This window comes from Dromiciops gliroides, chromosome 2, assembly GCF_019393635.1.
Source record: "Dromiciops gliroides isolate mDroGli1 chromosome 2, mDroGli1.pri, whole genome shotgun sequence".
Classification (NCBI taxonomy): domain Eukaryota; kingdom Metazoa; phylum Chordata; class Mammalia; order Microbiotheria; family Microbiotheriidae; genus Dromiciops; species Dromiciops gliroides.
Genome location: NC_057862.1, coordinates 650,042,278 through 650,056,675, shown reverse-complemented (window position 1 = coordinate 650,056,675; position 14,398 = coordinate 650,042,278). Strand labels below are relative to the sequence as shown.

The 14,398-nt window shown below is 41.2% G+C and overlaps 1 protein-coding gene and 1 pseudogene across 1 annotated transcript in view; both read left to right on the top strand.

Moving 5' to 3' along the window:
- Nucleotides 1–14,398, top strand: part of FANCA (FA complementation group A) — a 100,249-nt gene that overhangs the window by 62,428 nt on the left and 23,423 nt on the right. Inside the window, exons 26-28 of the mRNA XM_043984738.1 lie at nucleotides 1,560–1,747; nucleotides 6,818–6,914; nucleotides 13,391–13,567. Coding sequence (XP_043840673.1) covers nucleotides 1,560–1,747; nucleotides 6,818–6,914; nucleotides 13,391–13,567 — 462 coding nt within the window. The remainder of the gene's footprint in view (nucleotides 1–1,559; nucleotides 1,748–6,817; nucleotides 6,915–13,390; nucleotides 13,568–14,398) is intronic.
- Nucleotides 7,664–8,827, top strand: LOC122741360 (annotated as a pseudogene).

Genomic DNA, 14,398 nt, shown 5'->3' with positions numbered 1-14,398 from the left:
GAAGAGTAGGTACTTTACTGTCACCAAGACCCTCCTTTGTCTCAGCTTTTTGTTCCCCTCATGAAAAACCATTCTTTTCCACGTCACAGATTTGATTCATAGCTGACTAAATTCATGCTATTCAGTCTTTATCATCGTATCAAGAATGATAAAATATGAAGATTAAATCTGCTCTGAGTGCAATGCCCTGGGCTAGATCCAAGGGGGGGTGGGAGGAAGAGAGTAGGCTTCCATTCCCACTCATGGTTCTTTTAGATTGTGTCTTAGTGAATTAGCAAATGCTTATTAAATGTCTTCTATGTTCCCAGAACTGTGCTAGGCCAGGAATACAAAGAAAAGCACCATAATTGTATTCTCAAGGAGCTTTTGATGATGAGGCTAAAAAGACAGGCTCAGGCCAGGTTAAGCCTTTCAAAGCTCAACAGAGGAATTTTTATTTTATCCTAGAGACAATAGAAAGCCAATGGAATTTATTGATTAGAGAAGACATGTTCAGATGTTCACTTAAAGAAAACCAGTTTGGAAATTGTTTAGTGGTTAGATTGGCATAAGGGAGAGACTTGATGCAGGGAGACCAATTCAGAGGCCATTGCAGTAGTTGAAACATAGACAAAAGGTGATGGGGACCTCAGTTAGGAGGTGGTTCTGTGAGTTGAGAGGAGTCAGATGAGAAAGATGTTGTGGAAGCAGAAATGACAAGATTTCTCAGCTGATTGGGTAGGTGGGTGAGAGAATGGGGAGTGGAGGGTGTGGATGAAATTATGTACCTGAGAGACTTTCAGAGTGTTGGTGCCTTTGGCAGAGATAGAAGAGTTTAGAAGGGGAAAGGAGTTAGGGGGAGTGATGACAAAATTGGCTTTGGACACTGTGAATTGTGAATGTGTGATGTCTCTCAGACATCCATTTTGAAAAGTCTTGTAGATAGTAATGCAGTAGTGAAGCTCAGGGGAGAGATTGGGGCTGGATATATAGAGATCTGGGAGTCATGGTAGCTACTGAGGTCACTGAGAGAAGGAGAGATGCGCCAGGAGAGAGCTTAATTAGCTAGTCTAATAGAGATGATGAATCAGGTGTAAGGAGACTAAGAAAGAGGGATAAGAAAATAAAAGGAGAGGGGAGAGAATGGTGTCACCAGACCCCAGGCCGATTGAAAATCCAGGCAGGTGGCCAGCAGTGTCACAGGCAGCAGAGAGGTCACATGGGATGAGAACAGAGAAAAGACCAGAAAAGGTCAGATTGAGCAGGGAAAGAGCTCATGGGCTTTCCTCTAGCTGTTCTGTGAAAGCTCCTGCTTCTGGGGCTTCATGTAGATTGGGAAATGGATGAAAATGTTAGACTTCCTGAGAGTAACTGAAGAACGTTAAAGACTCTCCAATCTGGAGAAAGTGATTGAAAGCATCAGATTTCTTCTGTTTGAGGTTGGTTGTTAATCCTTTTGAAGTGTCATTATCTTCCAGCCTCTAGAACAATCTCTCATTACTTACTGAGTTCAGGTGGGGTTGCTTTGGAATAAATGCCACATTTCTCTCCTTTTTATGATTTTTCTGCTTTGTTTTTAGGGTGAATGCCTGATTGACATTCATGTTTTAGGCCTAGCTGCCTTGGCAGTTCACTTAAATGAGTCAAAGTCCTTTGTTCCAGAATTGGTTCTTGGAACCTCTGCCCATGAGAAGACTTGCTTAGTCACAGCATTCTGGGAGAAGCTTCTGGCATGTAGAACACAGAAATCCTTTTCCCTTTGCATAAGGTAACTGCCTTCCTTTCTTCCTGCTTCATAATAGGTAATAGCCAGCATTTATATAGCATTTTAAGGTTTTCAAAGGTCTTTACATGTCTAATCTCCTTTGATCCTCACAACAACATCCCTGTGAGCTAAGTGCTCTTTTATCTCCATTTTTCAGAAGAGGAAACTGAGGCAGAGAGCTGTGAAGGTCATGAAGCCAGGGGGTGGCAGAGGCTGGATGCAAACTGGCCTTCCTGACTACAGGCCACCTTGTCGACTTGCCTGGTTCATAGAATTGGTTACGTTTATTGCACTTAGGATGAATCTCCCTCTTGCATTTCATAAAGTTGTTATTTAGCCAAAAAATAGTTGTTGCTCTTGGTTTTAAATCAATCTTCTAAAAATTTTAGGTGACAGATGTTTATACAACCTTGACATTAGCCACCTGCCCATACATTTATAAAATGCCCCAAACCTATAGCACTGTTGCCACCAAGTGGTATCTGAGGCAATTGTTGATCACGTTCTGTCCATTCCATGTTCTTCCATGTGACTTTCTTCCTCTGCTTCCTTTTCCCTCTTCTCCTACTCCATTTTTTGTTCCTTCTTTGCCTAGGTCTTTGGCCTACTGGTAATGTCATGTTAGAGGCAGGTCTAACACCAGGACTCTTTTTGTTCAGATTTGATTTGGCACTCATAAGTCATTGAACAGTTAACCCTAACATCACAATGATGTGCAGCAAGGATACAGTGACCCTCAGCTTCTAGAGACTGGCGACTCCTGTGGTCTGCTGATAATTACCGAATTGGAGGGTCTCCCAACTCTATATGTATGTAACTTTGTGTGCCCATAGGTGACAAGGAAGCTGCATCAGGGTCAGGGGCTGGTCAGGTGCTAGGACAGCTTTGTTGCCTTTTAGGGGAAACTAATGCCTGTTTGGGGCTGGGGCCAGGGGCAAATATTGGTCCTGTCATACCCCAGTAGTCATTGTCTGGCCTTGCTAACCCCTTTTTCTAGATTTACCTCACAGCCTAGCACTTTCACCTCCTCCCCCTACCCCAGACCCTAGGTTTGTTTTATTGGAGCTACACAAAAGAAAACTGAACCAAGGGAGGCTCCTCCTTCATTTGATCTATGCCTTCTCTGGAGACTCACATTGGAATCTTGAGAGGTGAAGAAGTGGTAGAGGAGGAGAAAGAGGAGGAGACAGGCGTAAAGGAGGGGAAAAAGGAGACTCATCCACACATCACTGAAGTGACATTCTGCTCTACTCACCTCTCCAGAGAAGGGAGAGAGATACGTTTTTTTCATCTCTTCTTCATGGCTGACTTTGATTGTTATAACTAGACAAATTTAAGTTTGATTTTCTTGTCCTTTCCATTTGTGTTGTGATATAGACTATTTTCTTAGTTTTACTCACTTCAGTTTACATCTGTGCATGTTTCCCCATGCTTTGCTGTATTATTCTTCATATTCTTTTATTACATTGCAGTATATTCCTTCACTTTCATGTTTTAAAATTTGTTTAGCCGTTTCCTGGTTGGTAGGCAGTGCCTCCTTTTTAAAATTAATGTCCCTTTGTACACATATAAAATTGTCCACATATCAGCCAAATCATTTCTTCCTGATTCTACATTGTACTTCTAGAAAGGAGCTGTACTGTCTATTACTGTTTGCTGATAACAACTAAAAAATGTTTCTTAAGTACCTTTTTTTTTTTTTAGTGAGTCAATTGGGGTTAAGTGACTTGCCCAAGTTCACACAGCTAGTAAGTATTAAGTGTCTGAGGCCGGATTTGAACTCAGGTACTCCTGACTCCAGGGCCAGTGCTCGATCCACTGTGCCACCTAGCTGCCCCAAGTACCTTTTTCCTAGTCTTTTTGTGTTTTATTTTTCTGTGATGTCTGAAGCATGGTTTTTTTGGGGGGGCGGGGGAGGGGAGAGGGCAGGGCAATGAGGGTTAAGTGACTTGCCTAGGGTCATACAGCTAGTAAGTGTCAAGTGTCTGAGGCTGGATTTGAACTCAGGTCCTCCTGAATCCAGGGCCAGTGCTCTATCCACTGTGCCACCTAGCTGCTACCTGAAGCATATTTTAATTCATGAAAGTGATTAATCCTCTGAACATTGGTACAAACTAATCTACATTGTTATAGTCTATTTTTGTTAAAATAGTGGGATGTCAATATCAATTACTAAAAAGTTTCGGTGTCATTCTTCATGGTATAAGAAAGCTTTATGTGGGGAGGAGATGACAATAATAACATTTGTCATGGCTGTATCTTCTTGCTTAGGAAGCCTTCTTTTCCTTCTGGTATTTCTAATCTGTTTTCAGCCCTTGTTATTTTCTTTTCTTTTGGACCTTAGTATTCTAAATTGTTATTTCATCAATTTAGTGGTTGGGATTGGTCCAAATAGGCTTTCTTTCTTGTGGTGTGGGGGAAATGGGAACAAGGAGTAGTCTGCCTGTGTCATGGATGCATAGGAGTTCCAGGGACTGTGATTAAGCCCTTCATCCTGACCCTCATCCCCACATAGATTGTAGAGGTTGTGTGTGAGTATAAATATATGTGGCTATATATAGCATAAGCACTGGCTGTCTCAAACTAGAAAATGAATATGTATTTTTTCCTTAAATACCTTTTTTTTTCCCTTAAATACCTTTTTAAAAATCTAGATTAAAATATGTCTGAACTTGTCATCTCTCAAATCTTACCTTTTCAAGATGGTTTATGGTAATAACTTCCCAGGAATTCAACAGAATGAATAACCAGTTACCAATATACATGGAGATGAGGCAGCAGATTACTCTTTTTTGGGGGTGGGGCAGAGCAATGAGGGTTAAGTGACTTGCCCAGGGTCACACAGCTAGTAAGTGTCAAGTGTCTGAGGCCGGATTTGAACTCAGGTCCTCCTGAATCCAGGGCTGGTGCTTTATCCACTACGCCACCTAGCTGCCCCCAGCAGATTATTCTTTTTTTCATAATTTTCTTGTGTTGCTTTCATTTCTCTCCCCATTTCTCTCAATTGATATTTTGTTTTATTTTATTTTTTGTGAGGCAATTGGGGTTACGTGACTTGCCCTGGGTCACACAGCTAGTAAGTGTTAAGTATCTGAGGCCAGATTTGAACTCAGGTACTTCTGACTCCAGGGCTGGCGCTCTATCCACTGTGCCACCTAGCTGCCCCTCAATTGATTTTTTAAATCCTTTTTGAGCTCTTCCAAGAAGGCTTTTTGTTCTTGACACCAATTCATCTTTCCTCTTGAGGCTTCACATGTAGGCAATTTGGGAGTATTGTCCTCATCTGAGTTTGTGTTTCCCTCTTCCCTATTGATACAGAAGTTCTCAATGGTGAGAGCTCTTTTTTGTTTCTTACTCATACTGCAGCTTATTTTTTTTTTTAAGTTGAGGTCTGCTCTGGGGGCACCAGGGTCCCTGTTTCAAGCTTCTTGTGCTGGGGTATAGGGGCTGTGTCACTGGCTTTCTACACTGAGGCCTCTGTGGCTTGTGGATTTCTCACCACCCTGAGCTTGCTGGCTGCATGCTGGGATTGGTAGGCCTGGTCGCGCCTGTCCTATGTGTGGCTGTCCAGCTGGCTACTTGCTCTTCTGGCTGGTGCAGGTGTGTTTCGCCACTATCCTGCTGCGCCACCAGCTTGTTGAGCCAGGATCCAGGGGCCTCAGTTGCTCAGTTGTGGCCCACAGCTTCCTGCTGACTTGCCCTGACCCCCTCGGTGCTGCGCTGCCACTGTGTGCTGCTCCTCCCTTTTGCCCCAGTGAGACCAACCTTTCCTGAAGTTTTCTAAATTATTCCTGGTTGTGGAAGACTGTGTCTCTTTGCAGGTTCTGTAGTTTCAGAATCCGTCTAGAGGCTTGATTTAATGTTCTTTTTGAGGGAACAGAAGGAGAGCTCAGGCGATTTGCTGGCAACTCTCCACCATCATTGCTCCGTCCCCCCAGCAGATTATTCCTTTGGTTCTTGGTTTTTTGGGGGGTTTTTTGTGAGGCAGTTGGGGTTAAGTTACTTGCCTAGGGTCACAGAGCTAGTAAGTGTCAAGTGTCTGAGGCTGAATTTGAACTCAGGTCCTCCTGACTCCAGGCCAGTGCTCTATCCACTGTGCCACCTAGCTGCCCCCAGCAGATTATTCTTAAGCTACTATCTTGAGCTACCTTTCTTTTCTCTTCTTCCTAAAGGAGTTCACTTAATGTTTCCTTTATTCAGTCTTTTCACTTCCGACTGCAAACCTTCTCTACTTTGCCCTCTGCCGAAGACCTCTATAATTCTTTCTTTTCCATGATTAATTGGAAGAGAGAAAACAATTCTTTTTCTATTCCAATCCCATGTAAATATAACTCCCTTTCACAAATACTGCCCATAAGAATGTATCTCATTCTTACACTAGAAGTATGTTTTCCAAATATGTAGCATGTTTTCTGTGTTTATTTGTGTCTTTAGGATGTTATCAGATTGTACTGATGCCCAGCTCAGACACTTACCAGTTATGTCTGATCACTGTGATGGGGAGTTCTGTAAAGCATCCTGATTTTGGTGTTCTGAGTCTCCTTTCTTTGCATTGTGCTCTTCAAAATAAGGCTTCACAACAAGAAAGGCAATGTCATCATCACAATAACAGCAGCAACAACAATAATTGCTGGCATTTATAAAGAGCTCTAAAAGTTGCAAACAAAGATTTCATTTGATCCTCACCAAAGTCCTGTAAGGTCGCTGGTAGCATCCCCATTTTGCAGATGAGGAAACTAAGACTAATAGAGGTTAATTGACTTGCTCAGGGCATATAGCTAGTATCTGAGGCAGGATTTGAATGCAACTTTTCTTGATCCCAAGCCCAACATTCTAATAAGGGAGACAATATGCAAATAGCTACATAGAGACAAACTATAAACGGGATAGATTGGCTGCCAATATTATTTGGCCTTGTTCTTTATAGAATCTAGCTTACAGTTTGTTTCTTCTTCATAGAACTGTCCCATTTTGAGATCCAGGAAATGAATGTACTTTCCTGCCCAACAGTTACAAGAGATCTTTTATTTTTATATAATGTTCTGTGATATCCTTTCTGTTTTTCCATTTCAGGTTTTGTGTTGCAGCAATTTCTTATACTTTGTGCAAATTTTCCTCCCACTCACATGATGTTTTGTATAACTGTTTACCTGAAGGCCTCATTAAAAAGGTAGATATGTTTTTCTTCCTATTTTATTTAACATTGTTCTCTAACTTCTCAACTCTAATCTGTCTTTCCAGCCAGGGGGCAAAGGTCTCTTGTTGACTAGTTTTTTTAGCTCTTTTTTAGACACTCTGTTATATTATTTATCAGGGTTTTCTCATCAAAGCTGTTGCAGCTGTCTGCCCAGGCAGACACAAAGGAAGCAGTGTTAGGTATTCAGTGTGGTATTTTCCATCTTTTCTAACTAGACATAAATGACTAATGACGTTACACTCCTCACTTTAAGGAAAATAGTGACATTTACAAAATAGATAAATTAATGAATGATTATCATATTAGAAAAGGATTCTTACCTTTACAAAAAAGACTTAACATTAAGTGAGTGGAGATGGGAGTCATGGTAGTGGATTAGAGGCAACCCAGCTGAACTCCTCAACATTACCCTCCAAACAATTTTAAAAGAACACCTCAAACCAAAATTTGGATTTGTAGCGCCAACAGGAGATCAGGATGAGACATTTTTCCAGCCTAAGAAAACTTATGTGGTCAGTAGGAAAAGTTCGTGACACTGGGGTAGAGGCCTGTCCAGAGCCTACACACATAGAAGTAGCATTGGCTTCAGTAGTAGCAATAGCTTCAGGAGCTCTCTGCACAGAGGGTAAGAGGGTTGGACAACTAGTCAGGAAGAGATTACATGGGGCTGAGTAGGAGACGACTGCGATGGTGACGGTGGCGGTGGTGGCAGCAGTAGGAAGATGTCAGATGAGGAGCAGGAACAGATGATCGCCGAGGACCTGGTGGTGACCAAGTACAAGATGGGGGGCGACATCACCAACAGAGTCCTGAGGTGGTGGTGGAGGCATCAACCTCAGGTGCATCAGTGCTAGGTCTGTGTGAGAAGGGCGATGCCATGATTATGGAAGAGACAGCAAAGATCTTCAAGAAGGAAAAGGAGATGAAGAAAGGTATCGCCTTCCCTACAAGTATCTTGGTAAATAACTGTGTCCATCACTTCTCCCCCTTGAAGAACGACCAGGACTACATCCTCAAGAAAGGTGACTTAGTAAAAATTGACCTAGGAGTCCATGTGGATGGTTTCATTGCAAATGTGGCCCACAGTTTTGTGGTTAATGCATTTAAGGGCACTCTAGTGACAGGGAGAAAAGCAGATGTGATTAAGGCAGCTCAACTGTGTGCTGAGGCAGCCTTATGCCTGGTCAAGCCTGGAAACCAGAACACACTGGAACAAAGTTGCCCATTCATTTAACTGCACACCAATAGAAGGTATGTTGTCTCACCAATTGAAGCAACATGTCGTCGATGAAGGAAAAACCATCATTCAAAACCCCACAGACCAGCAGAAGAAGGACCATGAAAGATCTGAGTTTGAAGTCCATGAAGTCTATGCCGTGGATGTTCTTGTGAGTTCAGGAGAGGGCAAGGCCAAGGATGCAGGACAGAGAACTACCATCTATAAGTGAGATCCTTTAAAACAGTACAGCCTGAAAATGAAAACTTCCCGTGCCTTTTTTAGTGAGGTGGAGAGGCAATTCGATGCCATACCATTCACTCTCAGGGCATTTGAGGATGGAAAGAAAGCCCGGATGGGTGTGGTGGAATATGCTAAACATGAGCCACTACAACCATTCAATGTTCTGTATGAGAAGGAAGGTGACTTTGTTGCCCAGTTCAAATTCACAGTGCTGCTCATGCCCAGTGGCCCCATACGGATAGCAGTGGTCCCATTGAACCTGAGCTGTACAAGTCTGAGCTAGAGGTCCAGGATGCAGAGCTAAAGGCACTCCTTCAGAGTTTAGCCAGTCAGAAGACCCAGGAAAAGAAAAAAAAAGGAGGGCTCCAAGACTGCAGAGAACACCACCACTGGGGAAACAGTGGAAGAGAATGAAGCAGGGGACTGAGCTGGTTTCCATCTCCTTTAGCCCAGTACTCCTCCCTATTTCCCCTCCTACTACACCCTAGGCTCCACAAAGAGCAGTTCATCTTTTCCACCCAGGACCACTGGCAGAGTGGGGAACCTCTCCCCTGATCCCAGTCCTTACAAGCAACCCTCCTTCCAGTGACTACCAGCTCCGACTGACTCTGGCCTTGGGAGGCTAGGGCTCTTGGCCATCGCAGACTTCTTTAAACAGAAAAAGGAAATTGAATAATAAAATCGGGAGTCAAAAAAAAAAAAGGAAGCGATTACATGGGACTCTTTGCTGGCATTAGGTACCACTGGCACTGATTGACAACTCTATTGCCCATACATTGTTGTGGGTCACAGTTTCAGGGAGGAGAGGATCACTTGGGGTTGGTCCCAAAGAAATGGGGCACTGGTTTCAATTCCAGGGCAAAGAGAAGCATTAGGGCTTGTGACTGCAGGGGACTAGGGGTCCTCTCTGGATAAAGAGCACAGACCAGTAAAGCATGGACCACACTTCTCCCTGTTTCACACCACCTTGGAAGCACTGAAAAATTGCATATTCCCAGAACTAGCTCTGAAAATAGCAGCATGAAAAAATCTGAAGCTTGGGACAGCGCCTTCCCATCTCTGGGTGAGCAGAGGCCAACTTGAACATAAAGTTCAAAGTCAAGAAATAGGCTAGGAGGTTTTTCCCTGAGGTGTGCTGTGACCAGTGCTCTCATTGTATGTTCCCGCCATGGCATGCTGCAGCCCATCAGCCTCATCTCCAGGTATCTCCAAAACTGGTCCCGAATCCAAGTGTGGCCATATGAGCAAGTAAATATGCAAATAGAGGGCTGCATAATTGGTTTTCAGGAGTGTATGAATCTCGTATTGGATGGTGCAGAGGAGAGTCACTCTAAATCAAAGTCAAGGAAACAACTGGGTTGGATTATGCTAAAAGGAGACAAGTCTGGTCAGTTAGGACAGGACATGCAGAAATCAATGTTTTGGGGTGTGTTTTTTCTTGGTTGCGCTTGGTGGGCAGTAATAGTGGTGCATCTTTTTCCATGTTATTTCACTCTTTTATGGCATTATGACAATAAATGGGCTGGTCAGAGAATTATTTCTATTAAAGAAAGAAAGAAATAGGCTAGAAAAATGAGCAAACAATTAAAAAAGAATTTGACCATAAAAAGCCATGAAGGTGGCAGACAAGACCAAGACAAACTCAGAATAAGACAACAATATGGAAACAGCTACAAACAAAGCCTCAAAGAAAAATGTTAATTGGACCCAAGCCCAACAAAAATAACTGTAAGAGTTAAAGAAAGAAATAAGAATGGTAGAGGAAAAATTGGGAAAAGAAATGAGAGTGATGCAAGAAAATTATAAAAAGAGAATTAACAGATTGGTAAAAGAGACACAAAAAAATACTAGAGCTGAATAGAAAATTTGACATTCAAACATAAGCCTTGAGAGAAGCATAAAAAGGTAAATGAAGGAGTAATCATAAGGGTCTCAATAAAGTTAAACTGTTGATATATGCGAATATAAATATATGTGCATATATACACACATACACATGTACATACATGCATAACACCTGAGAACTTTATCATTATTAAGGCACTTAGAAGAAGTCTACGTAGACAGAAGGCATGGATGGGAGTTTATTATGTTAGAATGACTCCCTAAAAAACTGAAGTGTGGAAAAAGGGATGTACTGAAAGAAAAGGGAAGGGAGAGGTAGAATGTGGAAAATTTTCTCACATAAAAGGGATAAGCAAGGAAGAGCTTTTACAGTGGAGGGGGAAATGAGGGTGTGACAAACAATGCTTGAACCTCACTCTCTTTGGAATTGGTTCAAAGAAGGAGGAATATGTATACACATTCAGTTGTGTGTAGAAATGTAACTTACCTAGTAGGGAAATAGTAGGGGAAGGGAATAAGAGAAAAGGGGGCAGTGATAAAAAGGGAGTACAGATTAAGGGAGGCAGTGGTTAGAAGCAAAAAAAATTTGAGGAGGGACAGGATAAAAAAAGAAGAAACAAAAGAAAGTGGGATGGAAGGAAAAACAGTAATCATAACTGTGAATGCGAATGACATGAACTCAATCATAAAATGGAAGCAGATTGCAGAATGGATTAGAAACCAGAATCCAATAGTGTGTTGTTTACAAAAGACACACTTAAGACAGAAAGACATGCAAAGAGTTAAAATACAAATCTGGAACAGAATCTAATATGCTTCAGCTTAACTAAAAAAAAGTCAGGTGGCAATTATGATCTCAGATAAAGGAAAAATAGACCTAATTAAGAGGGATAATCAGGTAAACTATATTTTGCTAAAAGGTACTATAGACAACGAAGTAACATCAAAAAATTTTATAACAAGATCCTCTGATAAAAGCCTCATTTCTCATATACTGAATATAGAACTGAGTCAAATTTATAAAAATAAGCCATTCCCCAACTGATAAATGGTCAAAGAATATAAACAGGCAGTTTTCAGAATAAATCAAAGTTCTCTATAGTCATATGAAAAAATACTCTAAATCTTTGGATTAGAGAAAGGCAAATTAAAACGACTTTGAGGAACTACCTCACATCTATCAGAAATGACAAATTCCAGAGAGGATGAGGGAAAAAATACACATACTAATAAACTGTTGGTAGAGTAGTGAACTAGTCTCCACAATTAGTTCACAAGTTCTGGAGAATAGTATGGAACAAGGCCTTAAGGGCTATAAAACTATGCATAACCTTTGATCCAGCAATCTCACTATGAGTTCTGTATCCCAAAGAGATTGAAAAAAAGGTAAAGGACCTTTATGTACAAAAATATTTATATCAGGTGTTTTGTGGTGGCAAAGAAGTAGAAATAGAGAGGATGCTCAACAACTGGAAAAAGACCGAACAAGTTGTTCCATGGGATTGCGGTAGAGTACTATTTAGTGCTGTGGGAAATGATGAAGGGGGTGGTTTCAGAAAAAAACATGGCAAGACCAATATATGAAGTGATGCAAAGTGAGAACTGGGAGATAATGGTGCACAGTAACAGCAGTGTTATATTGATGATCAATTATGAAAGACTTGTGACTCATGATGAAAAAATGCTATCCACTTCCAGAGAGAAAACTGATAAACTCTAATACAAACTGAAGTAAAATTTTCTCACTTTTGTTATTTTTCTTGCTTTTTGAAAAAAATATAGCTAGTATAGAAATGTTTTACTTGATTTCACATGTATAATTGATGTCGTATTACTTGCTTTCTCGGTATGTGGCGGGGTATGGAAAGTAGAGAGAATTTGGAACTCAAAAAATTTTTTAAAAGACTAAAATAATAAAATATTATTGGAAAATAAATATTAAGTGACTGTTTATAAATATTTATGTGATACTTTCAATAGGGAGTTCTCCTAATGCATTTAAGGGTTTATTTGAGACTTCTTTCACAAAAGGGCACATAAACTTAGAGCTATGGGAAGTCTTAAATCAATCAGAAATTAAACAGCTTTGAAATTATGACGTAAATTAATGAGTAAATGATCCATTGTACAAAATGTCCTCCTTTATTGTTCACAGTAGATTTCTGATTCCTGTATTTCCCACCTTTCATAGTATAGCCCTAGGTTTCAGCAGTTTAGTTCCAGGTGCTCCCTTTTGTTGGGACACCAAAGGAACTGAAAGGAGGGACTCGGAATGTGAGCCCCTTGTAAAATGTAACCCTCAGTGTTTGCTTGGCACAGTACAGTTCTTTATTAACTTGTTAAGAAATATCACATGTTTAACAAAGCCTGATTACTTCCACATCTTTATTACAGATATCTTTTTATATATTCTTGGTTGGTAGAGACCAATTGTGTACATGATGCTTATTTTCCTCTTTAACTAAAAATATAATTTGTCCATTTGAGAGTATTTTATATTGCTTTTCAGGAAGCTTAAAAAATAAGCTGTTTGATAGTTGTGAGGTTAATGTGGGTTATCTCAATTGAATCTTCTCAGAGCTACAAATTGACTCACTGGTGAATGGGTGATTCACTCTAATCCAAGTTCAATCCACTTATCTACCTTTGAAAGAACTGACCTGATGCCTCTGAATGTGCTTATGTCACATTCCAAGTTGGTATTTAAAAACCAAATGAGGGGGCAGCTAGGTGGTGCAGTGGATAAAGCACTGGCCTTGGATTCAGGAGACCTGAGTTCAAATCCAGCCTCAGACACTTGACACTTAACTAGCTGTGTGACCCTGGGCAAGTCACTTAACCCTCATTGCCCTGCAAAAAACAAAAAAAAACCAAATGAAGGAATGAAAAAGCATTTATTAAGTGCTTACTATGTGCTGGTACTTTGCTAAGCACTGAATTACAAACACAGAAGAGAGGACCTTTCCCTCAAGGAACTTACATTTTAATAGGAGGAGACTTTGGGGAATGAGTGGTGTCCAGGGAAGGTGTTTTGGTCTGGAAAATTAGAGGAATGGTGAGTGGAACCATAGGACCATCAAATTGTTTTATATTCAGTTTCTGAATTCTAAAATTTATTTATTGAAATAAGTTGCATTTATTGCAGGTGCAATTTGTTGTGCTTCGAATGTACTTGGAAGCCCGAGGAACTACTTGTCAAGAAGATGTAGTGGATCTCCCTTGGAAGAACTTGTCTTCTCCCTTTGTAGATTGGAAGAAAGCTGCCCTCTGTTTGTGGAAGCAAAGAAAATTCCAAGAACTTCTGAAGGAGAGACAATTTCAGGTAAGTTCACAGAAAGTTCAGTAACAGTGTGGAAAACCCATGGGAAAAGGAACCCACCAGGTGGCCTAAGAAGGTAAAAACTGGCCAATTCAGAACAGAGCAGGTTCAAACTACTATGCCCATCAGCATAAGGATTGGGCCTAGGCTTTCAGCCAGAGAAAGAGAGGATGTGGAGAGAGAGAGAGAATGTGACAAAGGAAGGGTGATAGGGAGAGAAGAAAGAGAGGGAGTGGGGGAGAAAGAAGTGGGGGAAGGGAGAGGGAGAAAAAGAGCAAAGGAAGAAGAGAGAGGGAAGGGGAGGGAATGTACCAAGTCCTGAGATGGAGTGTTTTATTTGAGGAACAGCTAAAGTCAGTCTAGTGTTACTGGATCCTGGAGTACATGGAGGGGGTGAAGTATAAGAAGGCTGTAAGAAAAGCAGAAGGGGCCAAGTTATAAAAGGCTTTAGACACTTAGTATCTGTGTGACCCTAGGCAAGTCACTTAACCCCAGTTGCTTTAAACATCCTAAACCATCTCCAGTCATCCTGATATATATCTTGCCACTGGAGGAGAGAGTGAGGTTAGTGACCCTGCACAGTCCTGCCTCACTTACATCCAATTCACTGCAAATCATGACATCACTCTGATGTCACGGTACTCTTTGAGAACAAAGGACAAACAACAACAGTGAGATGTCTGTTGAATATCTAATTTGAAATGGCCAATTGGCCATTGAAAATGTGATACTAGAGGTCAGGAGATAGGTTAGGGTTAGATAAGTAAATCTGAGAATCATCTGTGTAGAGACGATCATTAAATATGTGGGAGCTGATGAGGTCACCCAGAGAAA